Source organism: Chiloscyllium plagiosum, unplaced genomic scaffold, assembly GCF_037043375.1.
Source record: "Chiloscyllium plagiosum isolate Xiang-an unplaced genomic scaffold, Cpla_swu_hap1 HiC_scaffold_27, whole genome shotgun sequence".
Taxonomy (NCBI): Eukaryota; Metazoa; Chordata; class Chondrichthyes; order Orectolobiformes; family Hemiscylliidae; genus Chiloscyllium; species Chiloscyllium plagiosum.
The window spans coordinates 72,784,533-72,808,130 of NW_028270165.1; the positions used below are offsets into that span (position 1 = coordinate 72,784,533).

Here is a 23,598-nt window from a genome sequence, read left to right on the forward strand (position 1 = left end):
CCCTCAACTCACCCTCAACTCACCGTCAACACACCCTCAACTCACCGTCAACACACCCTCAACTCACCCTCAACACACCCTCAACCCACCGTCAACACACCCTCAACTCACCCTCAACACACCCTCAACCCACCGTCAACACACCCTCAACTCACCCTCAACACACCCTCAACTCACCGTCAACTCACCCTCAACTCACCGTCAACACACGCTCAACACACCCTCAACACCCCCTCAACTCACCCTCAACACCCCCTCAACTCACCCTCAACACCCCCTCAACTCACCGTCAACTCACCCTCAACACACCCTCAACTCACCCTCAACACCCCCTCAACTCACCGTCAACTCACCCTCAACACACCCTCAACGCCCCTTCAACCCACCGTCAACATACCCTCAACTCACCCTCAACTCAACGTCAACACACCCTCAACACCCCCTCAACTCACCATCAACACACCCTCAACTCACCGTCAACACACCCTCAACTCACCCTCAACTCAACGTCAACATACCCTCAACACCCCCTCAACTCACCGTCAACACACCCTCAACACACGCTCAACACACCCTCAACTCACCGTCAACACACCCTCAACACACCCTCAACACACCCTCAACACACGCTCAACACACCCTCAACTCACCGTCAACACACCCTCAACTCACCCTCAACTCAACGTCAACATACCCTCAACACCCCCTCAACTCACCGTCAACACACCCTCAACACACGCTCAACACACGCTCAACACACCCTCAACTCACCGTCAACACACCCTCAACTCACCGTCAACTCAACGTCAACATACCCTCAACACCCCCTCAACTCACCGTCAACACACCCTCAACGCAACGTCAACTTACCCTCAACTCACCGTCAACACACCCTCAACTCACCCTCAACACCCCCTCAACTCACCGTCAACACACCCTCAACCCACCGTCAACACACCCTCAACACATCCTCAACTTACCCTCAACCCACCCTCAACTCACCGTCAACACACCCTCAACACACCCTCAACACACCGTCAACACACCCTCAACACATCCTCAACTTACCCTCAACCCACCCTCAACTCACCGTCAACACACCCTCAACCCACCGTCAACACACCCTCAACACATCCTCAACTTACCCTCAACCCACCCTCAACTCACCGTCAACACACCCTCAACACACCCTCAACACACCCTCAACTCACCCTCAACACCCCCTCAACACCCCCTCAACTCACCTTCAACTCACCCTCAACTCACCCTCAACTCACCCTCAACACCCCCTCAACACACCAACACACCCTCAACTCACCCATCAACACACCCTCACGCCCCCTCAACACACCAACACGCCCTCAATTCACCCTCAACTCCCCCTCAACTCACCCTCAACAGACCCTCAACGCCTCAACACACCAACACTCCCTCAACGCCCCCTCAACTCACCCTCAACACACCCTCAACTCACCCTTAACACACCCTCAACACACCTTCAACTCCCCCTCAACACACCGTCAACTCACCCTCAACACACCCTCACTACACCCTCAACTCCCCCTCAACATACCCTCAGCACACCCTCAACACACCCTCATCACACCCTCAACGCCCCCTCAACACAACCTCAACTCACCCTCAACACACCCCCAACGCCCTCTTAACACCCCCTCAATGCCCACTCTACCACCGTCAACTCACCCTCAATGCCCACTCAACGCCCCCTCAACTTACCCATAACTCACCCTCAACTCCCCCTCAACATCCCGGCAATCCGCCCTCAACGCCCCCTCAGCTCACCCTCAAGTCACCCTCAACACCCCCTCAACTCACCCCCTCAATGCACCCTCAACACACCCTCAATACCCCCTCAACTCACCCCCTCAACTCACCCCCTCAACACACCTTCAATCCCCCTCAACACACCCTCACCACACCCTCAACTCACCCTCAACATCCCCCAACACATCCACAACTCACCATCAACACACCCTCAACACACCCTCACCACACCCTCAACTCACCCTCAACATTCCCCAACACATCCACAACTCACCATCAACACACCCTCAACACACCCTCACCACACCCTCACCACACCCTCAACTCACCCTCAACATCCCCCAACACATCCACAACTCACCATCAACACACCCTCACCACACCCTCACCACACCCTCAACTCACCCTCAACATTCCCCAACACATCCACAACTCACCATCAACACACCCTCACCACACCCTCAACACACCCTCACCACTCCCTCAACACATCCTCAACTCACCCTCAACTCACCCTCAACATCCCCTCAACACACCCTCACCACATCCTCACCACACTCAACAGACCCTCAACACACCCTCAACAGACCCTCAACACACCTTCAACACACCCTCAACTCACCCTTAACACACCCTCAACTCACCCTCAACATCCCCCAACACATCCACAACTCACCATCAACACACCCTCAACACACCCTCAACACACCCTCACCACACCCTCAACACACCCTCACCACACCCTCAACTCATTCTCAACACCCCCTCAACACACCCTCACCACACTCAACAGACCCTCAACACCCTCTCAACGCACCCTCAACACCCCCTTAACACACCCTCAACTCACCCTCAACATCCCCTCAACACACCCTCACCACAGCCTCAACACCCCCTCAACACACCCTCAACTCCCCCTCAATGCCCCCTCAACACACTCTCAACTCCTCCTCAACACCCCCTCAACACATCCTTAACGCCCCCTCAACACACTCTCAACTCCCCCTCAACACACTCTCAACGCCCCCTCAATACCCCCTCAACACACCCTCAACTCACCCTCAACACACCCTCCACGCACTCTCAACACACTCTCAATGCCCCCTCAACACATCCTCAACGCCCTCTCAACACACCCTCAACTCACCCTCAACACATCCTCAACGCCCCCTCAACACACCCTCAACTCCTCCTCAACACCCCCTCAACACATCCTTAACGCCCCCTCAACACACTCTCAACTCCCCCTCAACACACTCTCAACTCCCCCTCAACACACTCTCAATGCCCTCTCAATGCCCCCTCAACACATCCTCAACGCCCTCTCAACACACTCTCAACTCCCCCTCAACACACTCTCAATGCCCCCTCAACACATCCTCAACGCCCTCTCAACACACTCTCAACTCCCCCTCAACACACTCTCAATGCCCCCTCAACACATCCTCAACGCCCTCTCAACACACTCTCAACTCCCCCTCAACACACTCTCAATGCCCCCTCAACACATCCTCAACGCCCTCTCAACACACTCTCAACTCCCCCTCAAAACACTCTCAACGCCCCCTCAATACCCCCTCAACACATGCTCAACACATCCTCAACGCCCCTCAATACCCCCTCAACACACGCTCAACACACCCTCAACTCACCCTCAACACACCCTCCACGCACTCTCAACACATCCTCAATGCACTCTCAACACATCCTCAACGCCCCTCAATACCCCCTCAACACACGCTCAACTCACCTCAACACCCCCTCAAAACACCCTGAACTCACCCTCAACGCACCCTCATCCCACCCTCGATACACCCTCAACTCACCCTCAAAGCCCCCTCAACTTACCCTCAACTCACCCTCAACACAACCTCAACTCACCCTCAACTCACCCTCAACACACCCTCAACACCCGCTCAACTCACCCTCAACAACAAACCCTCAACTCCCTTCCACCCTCAAACCCGAACCCTCAAAACCCCTCCAACTCTCAGGGTCAGACCCTCAACCCCTCTCCACCTTACACCCCTCCCCCACCCAAATATTGTGCGACCTCTTCCCCCTGTCCCTTCCCAAAGTGTACAGAATTAAATATTGCACAGAATCTTTCAATGACGCAGAGAGTCTCTGAGTGTCACTGGGGTTGGGGGATTGGGGGCGTTCTGCATCAGGATCTCAGCAAGAATGCCAAAACTCATTGACACAGCACAGGACACAGAGAGAGAGAGAGATTGAAGGGCTCCCATTTTGATCTCATTCCCTGTCCCAGGACGATATTGAGAATTCGCCAAATCTCCCAGATCTCTGAACGGGGAGGTGAGTGAGGGAGGGGGAGAGTTGGGTGGGGCTGGTGGGGTAGGAAGGCTCTTCCTGGGGTGGGGGGGGAGTAGAGAGGATGTTCTGGGCTGGTTGACCCACTGCCTCGGGTGCGATCAGTGGGTGACCATGAAATGGATAACATTTCAGCAACACGTGGACGTGCCTGGGCTGAACAATTCCCTTCTATACCTCCCTCCAATCTCTCTCCCATTTATCACCCCGTCCCTAATTACCCCTCCTTGAGAAGGTGGGGGGTGAGCTGCCATCTTAGCCACGTGGGGTAGACCCACGATACCCCTCAGGGAGGGGGCAATCCCAGGGTTCTGACCCCAGGAAGGAACGGCCGATAGATTCCGGGATGGGGAGGGGGGAGGGGGGTGGTGTTCCACGTGTATCTGCTGCCCCCCCCCAACCCCTTCTAGATGGTAGAGGGGTGTGGGTGGTTTGGGAAGGTGCTGTCTGAGGAGCCCCTCGGTGAGGTTCTGCAGTGGGTCTTGTAGATGGTACACGCTGCTGCAACTGAGCGTCGGGGGGTGGGGTGGAGGGAGGGAGCGGGGGGTTTGTGGGTGTGGGGGGGGGCTGCTTTGTCCCTGGGCGGTGTGGAGCTTCGAGTGTTGTCGGAGCTGCTGCCCCTCCCCCCCCCCCCACCATCCAGGGGCAAGTGGGAGTATTCCCTCCCCCCTCCTGGCCTGTGCCTTGTCGATGGTGGGATAGGGCTCGGGGTGGGGCGGGGGAGTGACTCGCTGCAGGATTCCCAGCCTCTGACCCTGCCGTTGTAGCTGGGTTTATACGGGGCTGGTCCACGTTCAGTTTCTGGTCAATGGTAAACCCCCAGGATGTTGGTCGTGGGGGAGGGGGATTCAGTGATGGTAACGCCGTTGAACGTCAAGGGGGCGATGGTTAGATTCTCTCTCAATGGGAACCCCCAGGATGTTGATAGTGGGGGGAGGGGGATTCAGTGACGGTAATGCCATTGAACGTCAAGGGGGTGATGGTTAGATTCTCTCTCAATGGTAACCCCCAGGATGTTGATAGTGGGGGGGGGGGAGGGGGGATTCAGTGACGGTAACACCATTGAACGTCAAGGGGGCGATGGTTAGATTCTCTCTCAATGGGAACCCCCAGGATGTTGATAGTGGGGGGAGGGGGATTCAGTGACGGTAATGCCATTGAACGTCAAGGGGGTGATGGTTAGATTCTCTCTCAATGGTAACCCCCAGGATGTTGATAGTGGGGGGGGGGGAGGGGGGATTCAGTGACGGTAACACCATTGAACGTCAAGGGGGCGATGGTTAGATTCTCTCTCAATGGGAACCCCCAGGATGTTGATAGTGGGGGGAGGGGGATTCAGTGACGGTAATGCCATTGAACGTCAAGGGGGTGATGGTTAGATTCTCTCTCAATGGGAACCCCCAGGATGTTGATAGTGGGGGAGGGGGATTCAGTGACGGTAACGCCATTGAACGTCAAGGGGGTGATGGTTAGATTCTCTGTTAATGGTAACCCCCAGGATGTTGATAGTGGAGGGGGGGAGGGGGGATTCAGTGACGGTAACACCATTGAACGTCAAGGGGGCGATGGTTAGATTCTCTCTCAATGGTAACCCCCAGGATGTTGGTAGTGGGGGAGGGGGATTCAGTGACGGTAACGCCATTGAACGTCAAGGGGGTGATGGTTAGATTCTCTCTCAATGGGAACCCCAGGATGTTGATAGTGGGGGTGGGAGGGGGGATTCAGTGACGGTAACACCATTGAACGTCAAGGGGGCGATGGTTAGATTCTCTCTCAATGGGAACCCCAGGATGTTGATAGTGGGGGGGGAGGGGGGATTCAGTGACGGTAACACCATTGAACGTCAAGGGGATGATGGTTAGATTCTCTCTCAATGGTAACCCCCAGGATGTTGATAGTGGGGGGAGGGGGATTCACTGACGGTAACGCCATTGAACGTCAAGGGGGTGATGGTTAGATTCTCTCTCAATGGTAACCCCCAGGATGTTGGTGGTGGGGGAGGAGGGATTCAGTGACGGTAACGCCATTGAACATCAAGGGGGCGATGGTTAGATTCTCTCTCAATGGTAACCCCCAGGATGTTGATAGTAGGGGAGGGGGATTCAGTGATGGTAACACCATTGAATGTCAACGGGGCGATGGTCAGATTCCTCTCAATGGTAACCCCCAGGATGTTGATCGTGGGGGAGGGAGATTCAGTGATGGTAACACCATTGAACGTCGATGGGCTGATGGTTAGAATCTCTCTCAATGGGAACCCCCAGGATGTTGATAGTAGGGGAGGGGGATTCAGTGATGGTAACGCCATTGAACGTCAATGGGCTGATGGTTAGATTCTCTCTCAGTGGGAACTCCCAGGATGTTGATAGTGGGGGGGGAGGGAGGATTCAGTGACGGTAACACCATTGAACGTCGATGGGCTGATGGTTAGATTCTCTCTCAATGGGAACCCCCAGGATGTTGATAGTTGGGGGGAGGGGGGATTCAGTGACAGTAACGCCATTGAACATCAAGAGGGCAATGGTTAGATTCTCTCTCTCAATGATAACCCCCAGGATGTTGATAGTGGGGGAGGGGGATTCAGTGATGTCAAGGGGGCGATGGTTATATTGTCTCTTACGGGAGATGGCCCGGTTGAGTTACTGATCGATGGTGATCCCCAGGGCGTTGATGGTGGGTGGCAGGCGGGGGGAGGGGCTGAGGTGGGGATTCAGTGATGTCAAGGGGCCGGGTACGAGATGGTCTCTCGTCGGCGATGTCTGGCATTTATTGCGGCACGGATGTCACTCTCGTCTTGCCAGCCGTAGCCCGGGTATTGCCCAGGGAGGAGGATTGAGACGCCCACTCCCCTCACCCAGATGCCAACTCCCGGTGTTTGACCAACATCAGGCACAAGGTGGCTCGGGGACCAGGCATTGAGCTCCTGAACGCAGGGGGGGGGCGGGGGAACAGGCCGGAGAGACAAACAGCCTGGCTTCGAGGCGACGACTTTAATTGAAGGTGGCGAGGAAGCGAGACTGAGAGAATCCCCCCAGGCTCTGCCTTCCAATAGCTTCCAGCCCTGAAACTCAACAGGGTTCGGCAAAGATTTACCAGGATGTTGGAGGGTTTGAGCTTTAGGGAGAGGCTGGACAGGCCGGGGCTGTTTTCCCCGGAGCGTCGGAGGCTGAGGGGGTGACCTGGTTTATAAAACCATGAGGGGGCGTGGATAGGGGTAAATAGACAAGGTCTTTTCCCCCTGGGGTGGGGGGAGTCCAGAACTAGAGGGGGGTAGGTTTAGGGTGAGAGGGGAAAGGGAGCTGAGGGGTAACTTTCTCACCCAGAGGGTGGTGCGTGTGTGGAATGAGCTGCCAGAGGAAGGGGTGGGGGCTGGTACAATGACAGCATTGAAAAGGATGGGGACAGGGATAGGAAGGGATTGGAGGGGTACGGGCCAAGGGCTGGCAAGCGGGGACTGGATTAGGTTAGGGATATCAGGGTCGGCACGGACGGGACGGGCCGAAGGGTCTGTGCTGTGTGACTCTATAACTCCATGCCCTGTGTGCGTGGAAAGAGGTTTTGGAGGGACATTGGGTGGGTGGGGACCGGCTCAGTTTGGGGATGAGGGTCGGCATGGGCTGGATGGGCCGAAGGGTCTGTGCCGGGTGACTCCACGGAGGGGGGGAGGGGGGCTCGAGAAAGGGGGTGGTTCAATCCGAACGCATGCCAGAAGGAGCTGCAGTCCTCCCACTGACCACTGGGGGCGAGCACCTTGGCCGACCGTTCCCCGTGGGCTGAAGGGACGGCGCGTCCATCTCTTCCTTCCGCGTCCGATTGGCTCCCCCCGACGTTCCGATTCAGAGGGACGTCCCCACCCCGCCATTCCCCGCTCTCCCAATCAGTTCCCCATCAAAGACGGCTCAAACCCCCCCTTGGACTTGACGACGTTGTGATCGTTCTTCCCCGGCCATCCTGCTCCTGGACCAGGTCTCGCCTGGCCTCACTGGGCTGGAACAATACCTGACCTCTGAGGGATGCCCACCCCCCACCCACCTCGCCTCACCATATTTAACCTCTGGACCGTCCCACCTCCCGAGAGGGACTGACACGCTCAGGAGGGAGGGGCGAAGGTCAGGGTTTAGGGGCCACAGGGATTTGAGGGAGGTGCTTGAGGGAGGGGGAGTGAGGCGGGGATTGGTGGGTGGTTGTGGACGAGGTTGGGGTTGGAGGGTTGAGGTGGAATGTGGGAGTCAGGGATGTAGGGGCAGTCGGGGGGCGGATTCGAGGGACGCGGTTGGGAGGTGGAAATCGGGTGTGTGGAACGTGAGCATCGAGGGATTTGGAAAAATGGGACTGAGTGGGTGGGAGGAGTTATTCAAGACTGTTGTGAGTTAGGTCAGTGTACATGGGGATTAGGGTTAGGGTATGTGGGGATTAGGGTCAGGGTACATGGGGATTAGGGTTAGGGTATGTGGGGATTAGGGTCAGGGTATGTGGGGATTAGGGTCAGGGTACGTAGGGATTAACGTCATGGTACATGAGGATTAGTGTCAGGGTTCATGGGGATTAGGGTCAGGGCACGTGGGGATTAGGGTCAGGGTACATGGGGATTAGCGTCATGGTACGTGGGGATTAACGTTATGGTACATGAGGATTAGGGTCAGGGTACATGGGGATTAGGGTCAGGGTACGTGGGGATTAGGGTCAGGGTACATGGGGATTAGGGTCAGGGTACGTGGGGATTAGGGTCAGGGTACATGGGTGATTAGGGTCAGGGTACGTGAGGGATTAGAGTCAGGGTACGTGGGGATTAGCGTCATGGTACATGAGGATTAGGGTCATGGTACGTGGGGATTAGGGTCAGGGTACGTGGGGATTAGGGTCAGGGTACGTGGGGATTAGGGTCAGGGTACATGGGGATTAGGGTCAGGGTACATGGGGATTAGGGTCAGGGTACGTGGGGATTAGGGTCAGGGTACATGGGTAATTAGGGTCAGGGTACGTGAGGGATTAGAGTCAGGGTAAATCAGGATTAGGGTCAGGGTACGTGGGGATTAGGGTCAGGGTACGTAAGGGATTAGAGTCAGGGTACATGGGGATTAGGGTCAGGGTATGTGGGGATTAGGGTCAGGGTACATGGGGAATAGGGTCAGGGTACGTGGGAATTAGGGTCAGGGTACATGGGGATTAGGGTCAGGGAACGTGGGGATGACGGTCAAGGTAGGTGTGGATTAGGGTCAGGGTACATGGGAATTAGGGTCAGGGTACATGGGGAATCGGGTACATGGGGATTAGGGTCAGGGTACGTGGAGATTAGGGTCAGGGTACATGAGGGGTTTGGGTCGGGGTACATCGGGATTAGGGTCAGGGTTCATGGGGATTAGGGTCAGGGTATGTGAGGGATTAGAGTCAGGTACATGGGGATTAGGGTCAGGGTACGTGAGGATTAGGGTCAGGGTACGTGGGGATTAGGGTCAGGGTACGTGAGGAATAGGGTCAGGGTACGTGGGTATTAGGGTCAGGGTACATGGGGATTAGGGTCAGGGTACGTGGGGATTAGGGTCAGGGTACGTGGAGATGAGGGTCAGGGTAAGTGGGGATTAGGGTCAGGGTACGTGGAGATGAGAATCAGGGTACGTGGGGGTTAGGTTCTGGGTACTTGAGGATTAGGGTCAGGGTACGTGGTGATTAGGGTCAGGGTACGTGGGGATTAGGGTCAGGGTACGTGGGGATTAGGGTCAGGATACATGGTGATTAGGGTCAGGGTACATGGGGATTAGGGTCAGGGTATGTGGGGATTAGGGTCAGGGTACTAGGGGAATAGGGTCAGGGTACGTTCGGGAATAGGGTCAGGGTACATGGGTGGTTAGGGTAAGGGTACATGGGGATTAGGGTCAGGGTACGTGGGGATTAGGGTCAGGGTACGTGAGGGAATAGGGTCAGGGTACATGGGTGGTTAGGGTAAGGGTACATGGGGATTAGGGTCAGGGTACATGGGGATTAGGGTCAGGGTATGTAGGGATTAGGATCAGGGTACGTGGGGATTAGGGTTAAGGTATGTGGGGATTAGGGTCAGGGTACGTGGGGTCAGGGTATGTGGGGTTAGGGTCAGGGTACGTGGGGATTAGGGTCAGGGTACATAGGGATTTGGGTCAAGGTACGTGGGGATTAGGGTCAGGGTACGTGGGGATTAGGGTCAGGGTACGTGGGGATTAGGGTCAGGGTACATGGGGAATCGGGTCCGGGTACGTGGGGATTAGGGTCAGGGTACCTGGGGATTAGGGTCAGGATACGTGGGAATTAGGGTCAGGGTACATGGGGATTAGGGTCAGGGAACGTGGGGATGATGGTCAAGGTACGTGGGGATTAGGGTCAGGGTACATGGAGATTTGGGTCAGGGTACATGAGGGGTTTGGGTCGGGGTACATCGGGATTAGGGTCAAGGTTCGTGGGGATGAGGGTCAGGGTATGTGAGGGATTAGAATCAGGTACATGGGGATTAGGGTCAGTTTACGTGGGGATTAGGGTCAGGGTACGTGGGGATTAGGGTCAGGATACATGGGGATTAGGGTCAGGGTACATGGGGATTAGGGTCAGGGTACGTGGGGATTAGGGTCAGGGTACGTGGGGATTAGGGTCAGGGTACGTGGGGATGAGGGTACAGGTACATGGAAATTAGGGTCAAGGTGCATGGGGATTAGGGTCAGGGTACGTGAGGATTAGGGTCAGGGTACGTGGGGATTAGGGTCAGGGTACGTCGGGATTAGGGTCAGGCTACGTGGGGATTAGGGTCAGGGTACATGAGGGGTTTGGATCGAGATACATCGGGATTAGGGTCAGGGTTCATGAGGGATTAGAGTCAGGTACATGGGGATTAGGGTCAGGGTACGTTGGGATTAGGGTCAGGGTACATGGGGATTAGGGTCAGGGTACGTGGGGATTAGTGCCAGGGTACATGGGGATGAGGGTCAGGGTACGTGGGGATTAGGGTCTGGGTACATGGGAATTATGGTCAAGGTACTTGGGGCTTAGGGTCAGGGTACATGGGGATTAGGGTCAGGGTACATGGGGATTAAGGTCCGGGTACGTGGGGATTAGGGTCAGGGTACGTGAAGATTAACGTCAGGATTCGTGAGGATTAGGGTCAGGGTACGTGGGGATTAGGGTCAGGGGAAATGGGGGTTAGGGTCAGGGTACATGGGGTTTAGGGTCCGGGTACTTGGGGATTAGGGTTGGGGTGCATGGGGATTAGGGTCAGGGTACGTGCGCATTAGGGTCAGGGTACATGGGGATTAGGGTCAGGGTACATTAAGGATTAGGGTCAGGGTACATCGGGATTAGGGTCAGGGTACATGGGGATTAGGGTCAGGATACGTGAGGATTAGGGTCAGGGTACGTGGGAATTAGGGTCAAGGAACTTGGGGATTACGGTCAGGGTACGTGGGGATTAGGGTCAGGGTATGTGAGGATTAGGGTCAGGGTACATGGGAATTAGGGTCAAGTTACTTGGGGATTAGGGTCAGGGTAAATGGGGATTAGGGTCAGGGTACGTGGAGATGAGAATCAGGGTACGTGGGGGTTAGGTTCTGGGTACTTGAGGATTAGGGTCAGGGTACGTGGGGATTAGGGTCAGGGTAAATCGAAATTATGGTCAGGGTATGTGGGGATTAGGGTCAGGATACATGGGGAATAGGGTCAGGGTACATGGGGATTAGGGTCAGGGTACGTGGGGTTAGGGTCAGGGTACGTGGGGATTAGGGTCAGGGTACTTAGGGATTTGGGTCAAGGTACGTGGGGATTACGGTCAGGGTACATGGGGATTAGGGTCAGGGTACGTGGGGATTAGGGTCAGGGTACGTGGGGATTAGGGTCAGGGTACATGGGGAATGAGTTCCGGGTACGTGGGGATTAGGGCCAGGGTACGTGGGGATTAGGGTCAGGGTACGTGGGGATTAGGGTCAGGGTACGTGGGGATTAGGGTCAGGGTACGTGGGGATTAGGGTCAGGGTACATGGGGAATCGGGTCCGGGTACGTGGGGATTCGAGTCAGGGTACATGGGGATTAGGGTCAGGGTATGTAGGGATTAGGATCAGGGTACGTGGGGATTAGGGTCAGGGTACATGGGTATTAGGGTCAGGGTACGTGGGGATTAGGGTCAGGGTACGTGGGGATTAGGGTCAGGGTACATGGGGAATCGGGTCCGGGTACGTGGGGATTAGGGTCAGGGTACGTGGGGATTCGAGTCAGGGTACATGGGGATTAGGGTCAGGGTATGTAGGGATTAGGATCAGGGTACATGGGGATGAGGGTCAGGGTATGTGGGGATTAGGGTCAGGGATTAGGGTACATAGGGATTAGGGTTAAGGTATGTGGGGATTAGTGTCAGGGTACGTGGGGTTAGGGTCAGGGTACGTGGGGTTAGGGTCAGGTTACGTGGGGATTAGGGTCAGGGTATGTGGGGATTAGGGTCATGGTACATGGGGATTAGGGTCAGGGTACGTGGGGATTAGGGTCAGGGTACGTGGGGATTAGGGTCAGGGTACATGGGGAATCGGGTCCGGGTACGTGGGGATTAGGGTCAGGGTACGTGGGGATTAGGGTCAGGGTACATGGGGAATAGGGTCAGGGAACGTGGGGATGATGGTCAAGGTACGTGGGGATTAGGGTCAGGGTACATGGGGATTAGGGTAAGGGTACATGGGGATTAGGGTCAGGGTACATGGGGATTAGGGTCAGGGTACGTTGGGATTAGGGTCAGGGTACATGGGGATTAGGGTCAGGGTACGTGGGGATTAGGGTCAGGGTACGTGGGGATGAGGGTCAGGGTACGTGGGGATTAGGGTCAGGGAACATGAAGGATTAGGGTCAGGGTACATGGGGATTAGGGTCAGGGTACATGGGGAATAGGGTCAGGGTACGTGGGAATTAGGGTCAGGGTACATGGAGATTAGGGTCAGGGAACGTTGGGATGACGGTCAAGGTACGTGGGGATTAGGGTCAGGGTACATGGGAATTAGGGTCAGGGTACATGGGGAATCGGGTACGTGGGGATTAGGGTCAGGGTACGTGGAGATTAGGGTCAGGGTACATCAGGTGTTTGGGTCGGGGTACATCGGGATTTGGGTCAGGGTTCGTGGGGATTAGGGTCAGGGTATGTGAGGGATTAGAGTCAGGTACATGGGGATTAGGGTCAGGGTACGTGGGGATTAGGGTCAGGGTACATGGGGATTAGGGTCACGGTACCTGGTTATTAGGGTCAGGGTACGTGGGGATGAGGGTACAGGTACATGGAAATTAGGGTCAGGGTGCGTGGGGATTAGGGTCAGGGAACATGAAGGATTAGGGTCAGGGTACGTGAGGATTAGGGTCAGGGTACGTGGGTATTAGGGTCAGGGTACGTCGGGATTAGGGTCATGGTACGTGAGGATTAGGGTCAAGGTACATGGGGATTAGGGTCAGGGTACGTGGAGATGAGGGTCAGGGTAGGTGGGGATTAGGGTCAGGGTAAGTGGGGATTAGGGTCAGGGTACGTGGAGATGAGGGTCAGGGTACGTGGGGGTTAGGTTACGGATACTTGGGGATTAGGGTCAGGGTACGTGGGGATTAAGGTCAGGGTACGTGGGGATTAGGGTCAGGGTACGTGGGGATTAGGGTCAGGGTAAATCGAGATTATGGTCAGGGTATGTGGGGATTAGGGTCAGGATACATGGGGAATAGGGTCAGGGTACATGGGGATTAGGGTCAGGGTATGTGGGGATTAGGGTCAAGGTACTAGGGGAATAGGGTCAGGGTAAGTGGGGAATAGGGTCAGGGTACATGGGTGGTTAGGGTAAGGGTACATGGGGATTAGGGTCAGGGTACGTGGGGATTAGGGTCAGGGTACGTGAGGGATTAGAGTCAGGGTACATGGGGATTAGGGTCAGGGTATGTAGGGATTAGGATCAGGGTACGTGGGGTTTAGGGACAGGGTACGTGGGGATTAGGGTCAGGGTATTTGGGGATTAGGGTCAGGGTACATGGGGATTAAGGTCAGGGTACATGGGGATTAGGGTCAGGGTACGTGGGGATTAGGGTCAGGGTACGTAGGGATTAGGGTCAGGGTATTTGGGGATTAGGGTCAGGGTACATGGGGATTAGGGTCAGGGTACATAGGGATTAGGGTCAGGGTATTTGGGGATTAGGGACAGGGTACGTGGGGATTAGGGTCAGGGTATTTGGGGATTAGGGTCAGGGTACATGGGGATTAAGGTCAGGGTACGTAGGGATTAGGGTCAGGGTATTTGGGGATTAGGGACAGGGTACGTGGGGATTAGGGTCAGGGTATTTGGGGATTAGGGTCAGGGTACATGGGGATTAAGGTCAGGGTACATGGGGATTAGGGTCAGGGTACGTGGGGATTAGGGTCAGGGTACATAGGGATTAGGTTCAGGGTACGTGGGGATTAGGGTCAGGGTACGTGGGGATTAGGGTCAGGGTACGTGGGGATTAGGGTCAAGGTACATGGTGATTAGGGTCAGGGTACATGGGGATTAGGGTCAGGGTACGTGGGGATTAGGGTCAGGGTACGGGGGATTAGGGTCAGGGTACATGGGGAATAGGGTCAGGGTACGTGGGAATTAGGGTCAGGAACGTGGGGATGACAGTCAAGGTACGTGGGGATTAGGGTCAGGGAACGTGGGGATGACAGTCAAGGTACGTGGGGATTAGGGTCAGGGTACATGGGAATTAGGGTCAGGGTACATGGGGAATCGGGTCCGGGTACGTGGGGATTAGGGTCAGGGTACATGGGGATTAGGGTCTGGGTACATGGGGAATAGGGTCAGGGTACATGGGAATTAGGGTCAGCGTACATGGGGATTAGGGTCAGGGAACGTGGGGATGACGGTCAAGGTACGTGGGGATTAGGGTCAGGGTACGTGGAGATTAGGGTCAGGGTACATTAAGGATTAGGGTCAGGGTACATCGGGATTAGGGTCAGGGTACATGGGGATTAGGGTCAGGGTACATGGGGATTAGGGTCTGGGTACATGGGGAATAGGGTCAGGGTACATGGGAATTAGGGTCAGGGTACATGGGGATTAGGGTCAGGGAACGTGGGGATGACGGTCAAGGTACGTGGGGATTAGGGTCAGGATACGTGAGGATTAGGGTCAGGGTACGTGGGAATTAGGGTCAAGGAACTTGGGGATTAGGGTCAGGGTATGTGGGGATTAGGGTCAGGGTACATGGGGATTAGGGTCAGGGTACGTGAGGATTAGGGTCCGGGTACATGGGAATTAGGGTCAAGTTACTTGGGGATTAGGGTCAGGGTACATGGGGATTAGGGTCTGGGTACATGAGGATTAGGGTCAGGATATGTGGCGATTAGGGTCAGGGTACGTGGGGACTAGGGTCAGGGAACATGAAGGATTAGGGTCAGGGTACATGGGGATTAGGGTCAGTGTGCGTGGGGTTTAGGGTCAGGGTACATGGGTATTAGGGTCAGGGTATGTGGGGATTAGGGTCAGGGTACATGGGGATTAGGGTCAGGGTACGTGGGGACTAGGGTCGGAGTACGTGTGGATTAGGATCAAGGTACCTAGGGATGATGGTCAGGGTACATGGAGATTAGGGTCAGGGTACATGGGGATTAGGGTCAGGGTACGTGGGGATTAGGGTAAGAGTACATGGGGATTAGGGTCAGGGTACGTGGGGATTAGGGTCAGGGTACATGAGGGGTTTGGGTCGGGGTACATCGGGATTAGGGTCATGGTTCGTGGGGATTATGGTCAGGGTACGTGAGGGATTAGAGTCAGGTACATGGGGATGAGGGTCAGGGTACGTTGGGATTAGGGTCAGGGTACATGGGGATTAGGGTCAGGGTACATGGGGATTAGGGTCAGGGTACGTGGGGATTAGGGTCAGGGTACGTGGGGATTAGGGTCAGGGTACGTGGGGATGAGGGTCAGGGTACGTGGGGATTAGGGTCAGGGAACATGAAGGATTAGGGTCAGGGTACATGGGGATTAGGGTCAGTGTGCGTGGGGTTTAGGGTCAGGGTACATGGGGATTAGGGTCAGGGTATGTGGGGATTAGGGTCAGGGTACATGGGGAATAGGGTCAGGGTACGTGGGAATTAGGGTCAGGGTACATGGGGGTTAGGGTCAGGGAACGTGGGGATTAGGGTCAGGGTACAAGGGAATTAGGGTCAGGGTACATGGGGAATCGGGTACGTGGGGATTAGGGTCAGGGTACATGGGGATTAGGGTCAGGGTACGTGGAGATTAGGGTCAGGGTACATCAGGTGTTTGGGTCGGGGTACATCGGGATTTGGGTCAGGGTTCGTGGGGATTAGGGTCAGGGTATGTGAGGGATTAGAGTCAGGTACATGGGGATTAGGGTCAGGGTACATGGGGATTAGGGTCAGGGTACATGGGGATTAGGGTCACGGTACCTGGTTATTAAGGTCAGGGTACGTGGGGATTAGGGTCAGGGTACGTTGGGATGAGGGTACAGGTACATGGAAATTAGGGTCAGGGTGCGTGGGGATTAGGGTCAGGGAACATGAAGGATTAGGGTCAGGGTACGTGAGGATTAGGGTCAGGGTACGTGGGTATTAGGGTCAGGGTATGTCTGGATTAGGGTCAGGGTACGTGGGGATTAGGATCAGGGTACGTGGGGATTAGGATCAGGGTACGTGGGGATTAGGGTCAGGGTACATGGGGATTAGGGTCAGGGTATGTGGGGATTAGGGTCAAGGTGCTAGGGGAATAGGGTCAGGGTAAGTGGGGAATAGGGTCAGGGTACATGGGTGGTTAGGGTAAGGGTACATGGGGATTAGGGTCAGGGTACGTGGTGATTAGGGTCAGGGTACGTGAGGGATTAGAATCAGGGTACATGGGGATTAGGGTCAGGGTATGTAGGGATTAGGATCAGGGTACGTGGGGATTAGGGTCAGGGTATTTGGGGATTAGGGTCAGGGTACATGGGGATTAGGGTCAGGGTACATGGGGATTAGGGTCAGGGTACGTGGGGATTAGGGTCAGGGTACATAGGGATTTGGGTCAAGGTACATGGGGATTAGGGTCAGGGTACGTGGGGATGAGGGTCAGGGGAAATGGGGATTAGGGTCAGGGTACGTGGGGATTAGGGTCAGGGTACGTGGGGATGAGGGTCAGGGGAAATGGGGGTTAGGGTCAGGGTACATGGGCTTTAGGGTCAGGGTACATGGGTATTAGGGTCAGGGTACGTGCGCATTAGGGTCAGGGTACATGGGGATTAGGGTCAGGGTACATCAGGATTAGGGTCAGGTTACGTAGGGATTAGGGTCAGGGTACGTGGGAATTAGGGTCAAGGTACATGGGGATTAGGGTCAGGATACGTGAGGAGTAGGGTCAGGGTACATGGGAATTAGGGTCAGGGTACGTGAGGAGTAGGGTCAGGGTACATGGGTATCAGGGTCAGGGTACGTGAGGATTAGGGTCAGGGTACATGGGAATTAGGGTCAAGTTACTTGGGGATTAGGGTCAGGGTACATGGGGATTAGGGTCTGGGTAAATGAGGATTAGGGTCAGGATATGTGGCGATTAGGGTCAGGGTACATGGGAATTAGGGTCAAGTTACTTGGGGATTAGGGTCAAGGTACATGGGGATTAGGGTCAGGGTACATGGGGATTAGGGTCAGGGTACGTGAGGGATTAGGATCAGGGTACATGGGGATTAGGGTCTGGGTAAATGAGGATTAGGGTCAGGATATGTGGCGATTAGGGTCAGGGTACATGGGGACTAGGGTCGGAATACGTGTGGATTAGGATCAGGGTACCTTGGGATGAGGGTCAGGGTACGTGGGGATTAGGGTCAGGGAACATGAAGGATTATGGTCAGGGTACATGGGCATTAGGGTCAGTGTGCATGGGGTTTAGGGTCAGGGTACATGGGGATTAGGGTCAGGCTACGTGGGGATTAGGGTCAGGGTACATGAGGGGTTTGGATCGAGATACATCGGGATTAGGGTCAGGGTTCATGAGGGATTAGAGTCAGGTACATGGGGATTAGGGTCAGGGTACGTTGGGATTAGGGTCAGGGTACATGGGGATTAGGGTCAGGGTACGTGGGGATTAGTGCCAGGGTACATGGGGATGAGGGTCAGGGTACGTGGGGATTAGGGTCTGGGTACATGGGAATTATGGTCAAGGTACTTGGGGCTTAGGGTCAGGGTACATGGGGATTAGGGTCAGGGTACATGGGGATTAAGGTCCGGGTACGTGGGGATTAGGGTCAGGGTACGTGAAGATTAACGTCAGGATTCGTGAGGATTAGGGTCAGGGTACGTGGGGATTAGGGTCAGGGGAAATGGGGGTTAGGGTCAGGGTACATGGGGTTTAGGGTCCGGGTACTTGGGGATTAGGGTTGGGGTACATGGGGATTAGGGTCAGGGTACGTGCGCATTAGGGTCAGGGTACATGGGGATTAGGGTCAGGGTACATTAAGGATTAGGGTCAGGGTACATCGGGATTAGGGTCAAGGTACATGGGGATTAGGGTCAGGATACGTGAGGATTAGGGTCAGGGTACGTGGGAATTAGGGTCAAGGAACTTGGGGATTACGGTCAGGGTACGTGGGGATTAGGGTCAGGGTACATGGGAATAGGGTCAGGGTATGTGAGGATTAGGGTCAGGGTACATGGGAATTAGGGTCAAGTTACTTGGGGATTAGGGTCAGGGTAAATGGGGATTAGGGTCAGGGTACGTGGAGATGAGAATCAGGGTACGTGGGGGTTAGGTTCTGGGTACTTGAGGATTAGGGTCAGGGTACGTGGGGATTAGGGTCAGGGTAAATCGAAATTATGGTCAGGGTATGTGGGGATTAGGGTCAGGATACATGGGGAATAGGGTCAGGGTACATGGGGATTAGGGTCAGGGTACGTGGGGATTAGGGTCAGGGTACGTGGGGATTAGGGTCAGGGTACTTAGGGATTTGGGTCAAGGTACGTGGGGATTACGGTCAGGGTACATGGGGATTAGGGTCAGGGTACGTGGGGATTAGGGTCAGGGTACATGGGGAATCGGTTCCGGGTACGTGGGGATTAGGGTCAGGGTACGTGGGGATTAGGGTCAGGGTACGTGGGGATTAGGGTCAGGGTACGTGGGGATTAGGGTCAGGGTACATGGGGAATCGGGTCCGGGTACGTGGGGATTCGAGTCAGGGTACATGGGGATTAGGGTCAGGGTATGTAGGGATTAGGATCAGGGTACGTGGGGATTAGGGTCAGGGTACATGGGGATTAGGGTCAGGGTACGTGGAGATTAGGGTCAGGGTACGTGGGGATTAGGGTCAGGGTACATGGGGAATCGGGTCCGGGTACGTGGGGATTAGGGTCAGGGTACGTGGGGATTCGAGTCAGGGTACATGGGGATTAGGGTCAGGGTATGTAGGGATTAGGATCAGGGTACGTGGGGATGAGGGTCAGGGTATGTGGGGATTAGGGTCAGGGATTAGGGTACATAGGGATTAGGGTTAAGGTATGTGGGGATTAGTGTCAGGGTACGTGGGGTTAGGGTCAGGGTACGTGGGGTTAGGGTCAGGTTACGTGGGGATTAGGGTCAGGGTATGTGGGGATTAGGGTCAGGGTACATGGGGATTAGGGTCAGGGTACGTGGGGATTAGGGTCAGGGTACGTGGGGATTAGGGTCAGGGTACATGGGGAATCGGGTCCGGGTACGTGGGGATTAGGGTCAGGGTACGTGGGGATTAGGGTCAGGGTACATGGGGATTAGGGTCAGGGAACGTGGGGATGATGGTCAAGGTACGTGGGGATTAGGGTCAGGGTACATGGGAATTAGGGTCAGGGTACATGTGGAATCGGGTCCGGGTACGTGGGGATTAGGGTCAGGGTACGTGGAGATTTGGGTCAGGGTACATGAGGGATTAGAATCAGGGTACATGGGGATTAGGGTCAGGGTATGTAGGGATTAGGATCAGGGTACGTGGGGATTAGGGTCAGGGTATTTGGGGATTAGGGTCAGGGTACATGGGGATTAGGGTCAGGGTACATGGGGATTAGGGTCAGGGTACGTGGGGATTAGGGTCAGGGTACATAGGGATTTGGGTCAAGGTACATGGGGATTAGGGTCAGGGTACGTGGGGATGAGGGTCAGGGGAAATGGGGATTAGGGTCAGGGTACGTGGGGATTAGGGTCAGGGTACGTGGGGATGAGGGTCAGGGGAAATGGGGGTTAGGGTCAGGGTACATGGGCTTTAGGGTCAGGGTACATGGGTATTAGGGTCAGGGTACGTGCGCATTAGGGTCAGGGTACATGGGGATTAGGGTCAGGGTACATCAGGATTAGGGTCAGGTTACGTAGGGATTAGGGTCAGGGTACGTGGGAATTAGGGTCAAGGTACATGGGGATTAGGGTCAGGATACGTGAGGAGTAGGGTCAGGGTACATGGGAATTAGGGTCAGGGTACGTGAGGAGTAGGGTCAGGGTACATGGGTATCAGGGTCAGGGTACGTGAGGATTAGGGTCAGGGTACATGGGAATTAGGGTCAAGTTACTTGGGGATTAGGGTCAGGGTACATGGGGATTAGGGTCTGGGTAAATGAGGATTAGGGTCAGGATATGTGGCGATTAGGGTCAGGGTACATGGGAATTAGGGTCAAGTTACTTGGGGATTAGGGTCAAGGTACATGGGGATTAGGGTCAGGGTACATGGGGATTAGGGTCAGGGTACGTGAGGGATTAGGATCAGGGTACATGGGGATTAGGGTCTGGGTAAATGAGGATTAGGGTCAGGATATGTGGCGATTAGGGTCAGGGTACATGGGGACTAGGGTCGGAATACGTGTGGATTAGGATCAGGGTACCTTGGGATGAGGGTCAGGGTACGTGGGGATTAGGGTCAGGGAACATGAAGGATTATGGTCAGGGTACATGGGCATTAGGGTCAGTGTGCATGGGGTTTAGGGTCAGGGTACATGGGGATTAGGGTCAGGCTACGTGGGGATTAGGGTCAGGGTACATGAGGGGTTTGGATCGAGATACATCGGGATTAGGGTCAGGGTTCATGAGGGATTAGAGTCAGGTACATGGGGATTAGGGTCAGGGTACGTTGGGATTAGGGTCAGGGTACATGGGGATTAGGGTCAGGGTACGTGGGGATTAGTGCCAGGGTACATGGGGATGAGGGTCAGGGTACGTGGGGATTAGGGTCTGGGTACATGGGAATTATGGTCAAGGTACTTGGGGCTTAGGGTCAGGGTACATGGGGATTAGGGTCAGGGTACATGGGGATTAAGGTCCGGGTACGTGGGGATTAGGGTCAGGGTACGTGAAGATTAACGTCAGGATTCGTGAGGATTAGGGTCAGGGTACGTGGGGATTAGGGTCAGGGGAAATGGGGGTTAGGGTCAGGGTACATGGGGTTTAGGGTCCGGGTACTTGGGGATTAGGGTTGGGGTACATGGGGATTAGGGTCAGGGTACGTGCGCATTAGGGTCAGGGTACATGGGGATTAGGGTCAGGGTACATTAAGGATTAGGGTCAGGGTACATCGGGATTAGGGTCAAGGTACATGGGGATTAGGGTCAGGATACGTGAGGATTAGGGTCAGGGTACGTGGGAATTAGGGTCAAGGAACTTGGGGATTACGGTCAGGGTACGTGGGGATTAGGGTCAGGGTACATGGGAATAGGGTCAGGGTATGTGAGGATTAGGGTCAGGGTACATGGGAATTAGGGTCAAGTTACTTGGGGATTAGGGTCAGGGTAAATGGGGATTAGGGTCAGGGTACGTGGAGATGAGAATCAGGGTACGTGGGGGTTAGGTTCTGGGTACTTGAGGATTAGGGTCAGGGTACGTGGGGATTAGGGTCAGGGTAAATCGAAATTATGGTCAGGGTATGTGGGGATTAGGGTCAGGATACATGGGGAATAGGGTCAGGGTACATGGGGATTAGGGTCAGGGTACGTGGGGATTAGGGTCAGGGTACGTGGGGATTAGGGTCAGGGTACTTAGGGATTTGGGTCAAGGTACGTGGGGATTACGGTCAGGGTACATGGGGATTAGGGTCAGGGTACGTGGGGATTAGGGTCAGGGTACATGGGGAATCGGTTCCGGGTACGTGGGGATTAGGGTCAGGGTACGTGGGGATTAGGGTCAGGGTACGTGGGGATTAGGGTCAGGGTACGTGGGGATTAGGGTCAGGGTACATGGGGAATCGGGTCCGGGTACGTGGGGATTCGAGTCAGGGTACATGGGGATTAGGGTCAGGGTATGTAGGGATTAGGATCAGGGTACGTGGGGATTAGGGTCAGGGTACATGGGGATTAGGGTCAGGGTACGTGGAGATTAGGGTCAGGGTACGTGGGGATTAGGGTCAGGGTACATGGGGAATCGGGTCCGGGTACGTGGGGATTAGGGTCAGGGTACGTGGGGATTCGAGTCAGGGTACATGGGGATTAGGGTCAGGGTATGTAGGGATTAGGATCAGGGTACGTGGGGATGAGGGTCAGGGTATGTGGGGATTAGGGTCAGGGATTAGGGTACATAGGGATTAGGGTTAAGGTATGTGGGGATTAGTGTCAGGGTACGTGGGGTTAGGGTCAGGGTACGTGGGGTTAGGGTCAGGTTACGTGGGGATTAGGGTCAGGGTATGTGGGGATTAGGGTCAGGGTACATGGGGATTAGGGTCAGGGTACGTGGGGATTAGGGTCAGGGTACGTGGGGATTAGGGTCAGGGTACATGGGGAATCGGGTCCGGGTACGTGGGGATTAGGGTCAGGGTACGTGGGGATTAGGGTCAGGGTACATGGGGATTAGGGTCAGGGAACGTGGGGATGATGGTCAAGGTACGTGGGGATTAGGGTCAGGGTACATGGGAATTAGGGTCAGGGTACATGTGGAATCGGGTCCGGGTACGTGGGGATTAGGGTCAGGGTACGTGGAGATTTGGGTCAGGGTACATGAGGGGTTTGGGTCGGGGTACATCGGGATTAGGGTCAAGGTTCGTGGGGATTAGGGTCAGGGTATGTGAGGGATTAGAATCAGGTACATGGGGATTAGGGTCAGGGTACGTGGGGATTAGGGTCAGGGTACATGGGGATTAGGGTCACGGTACCTGGTTATTAGGGTCAGGGTACGTGGGGATTAGGGTCAGGGTACGTGGGGATTGGGGTCAGGGTACGTGGGGATTAGGGTCAGGGTACGTGGGGATTAGGGTCAGGGTACGTCGGGATTAGGGTCAGGGTACGTGGGGATTAGGGTCAGGGTACATGAGGGGTTTGGATCGAGATACATCGGGATTAGGGTCAGGGTTCATGAGGGATTAGAGTCAGGGTACGTTGGGATTAGGGTCAGGGTGCATGGGGATGAGGGTCAGGGTACGTGGGGATTAGGGTCTGGGTACATGGGGATTAGGGTCAGGGTACGTGGGGATTAGTGCCAGGGTACATGGGGATGAGGGTCAGGGTACGTGGGGATTAGGGTCTGGGTACATGGGGATTAGGGTCAGTGTACATGGGG

General features: G+C 55.2%; 1 protein-coding gene across 1 annotated transcript in view; it reads right to left on the minus strand.

The window, feature by feature from the left end:
• Nucleotides 1-6,835: 6,835 nt before the first annotated feature.
• parp2 (poly (ADP-ribose) polymerase 2) overlaps nt 6,836-23,598 on the minus strand; it is a 140,192-nt gene continuing 123,429 nt past the window's right edge. Inside the window, exon 17 of the mRNA XM_087975419.1 lies at nt 6,836-7,177. Within this exon, the coding sequence (XP_087831545.1) occupies nt 6,836-7,177 (342 nt within the window). The remainder of the gene's footprint in view (nt 7,178-23,598) is intronic.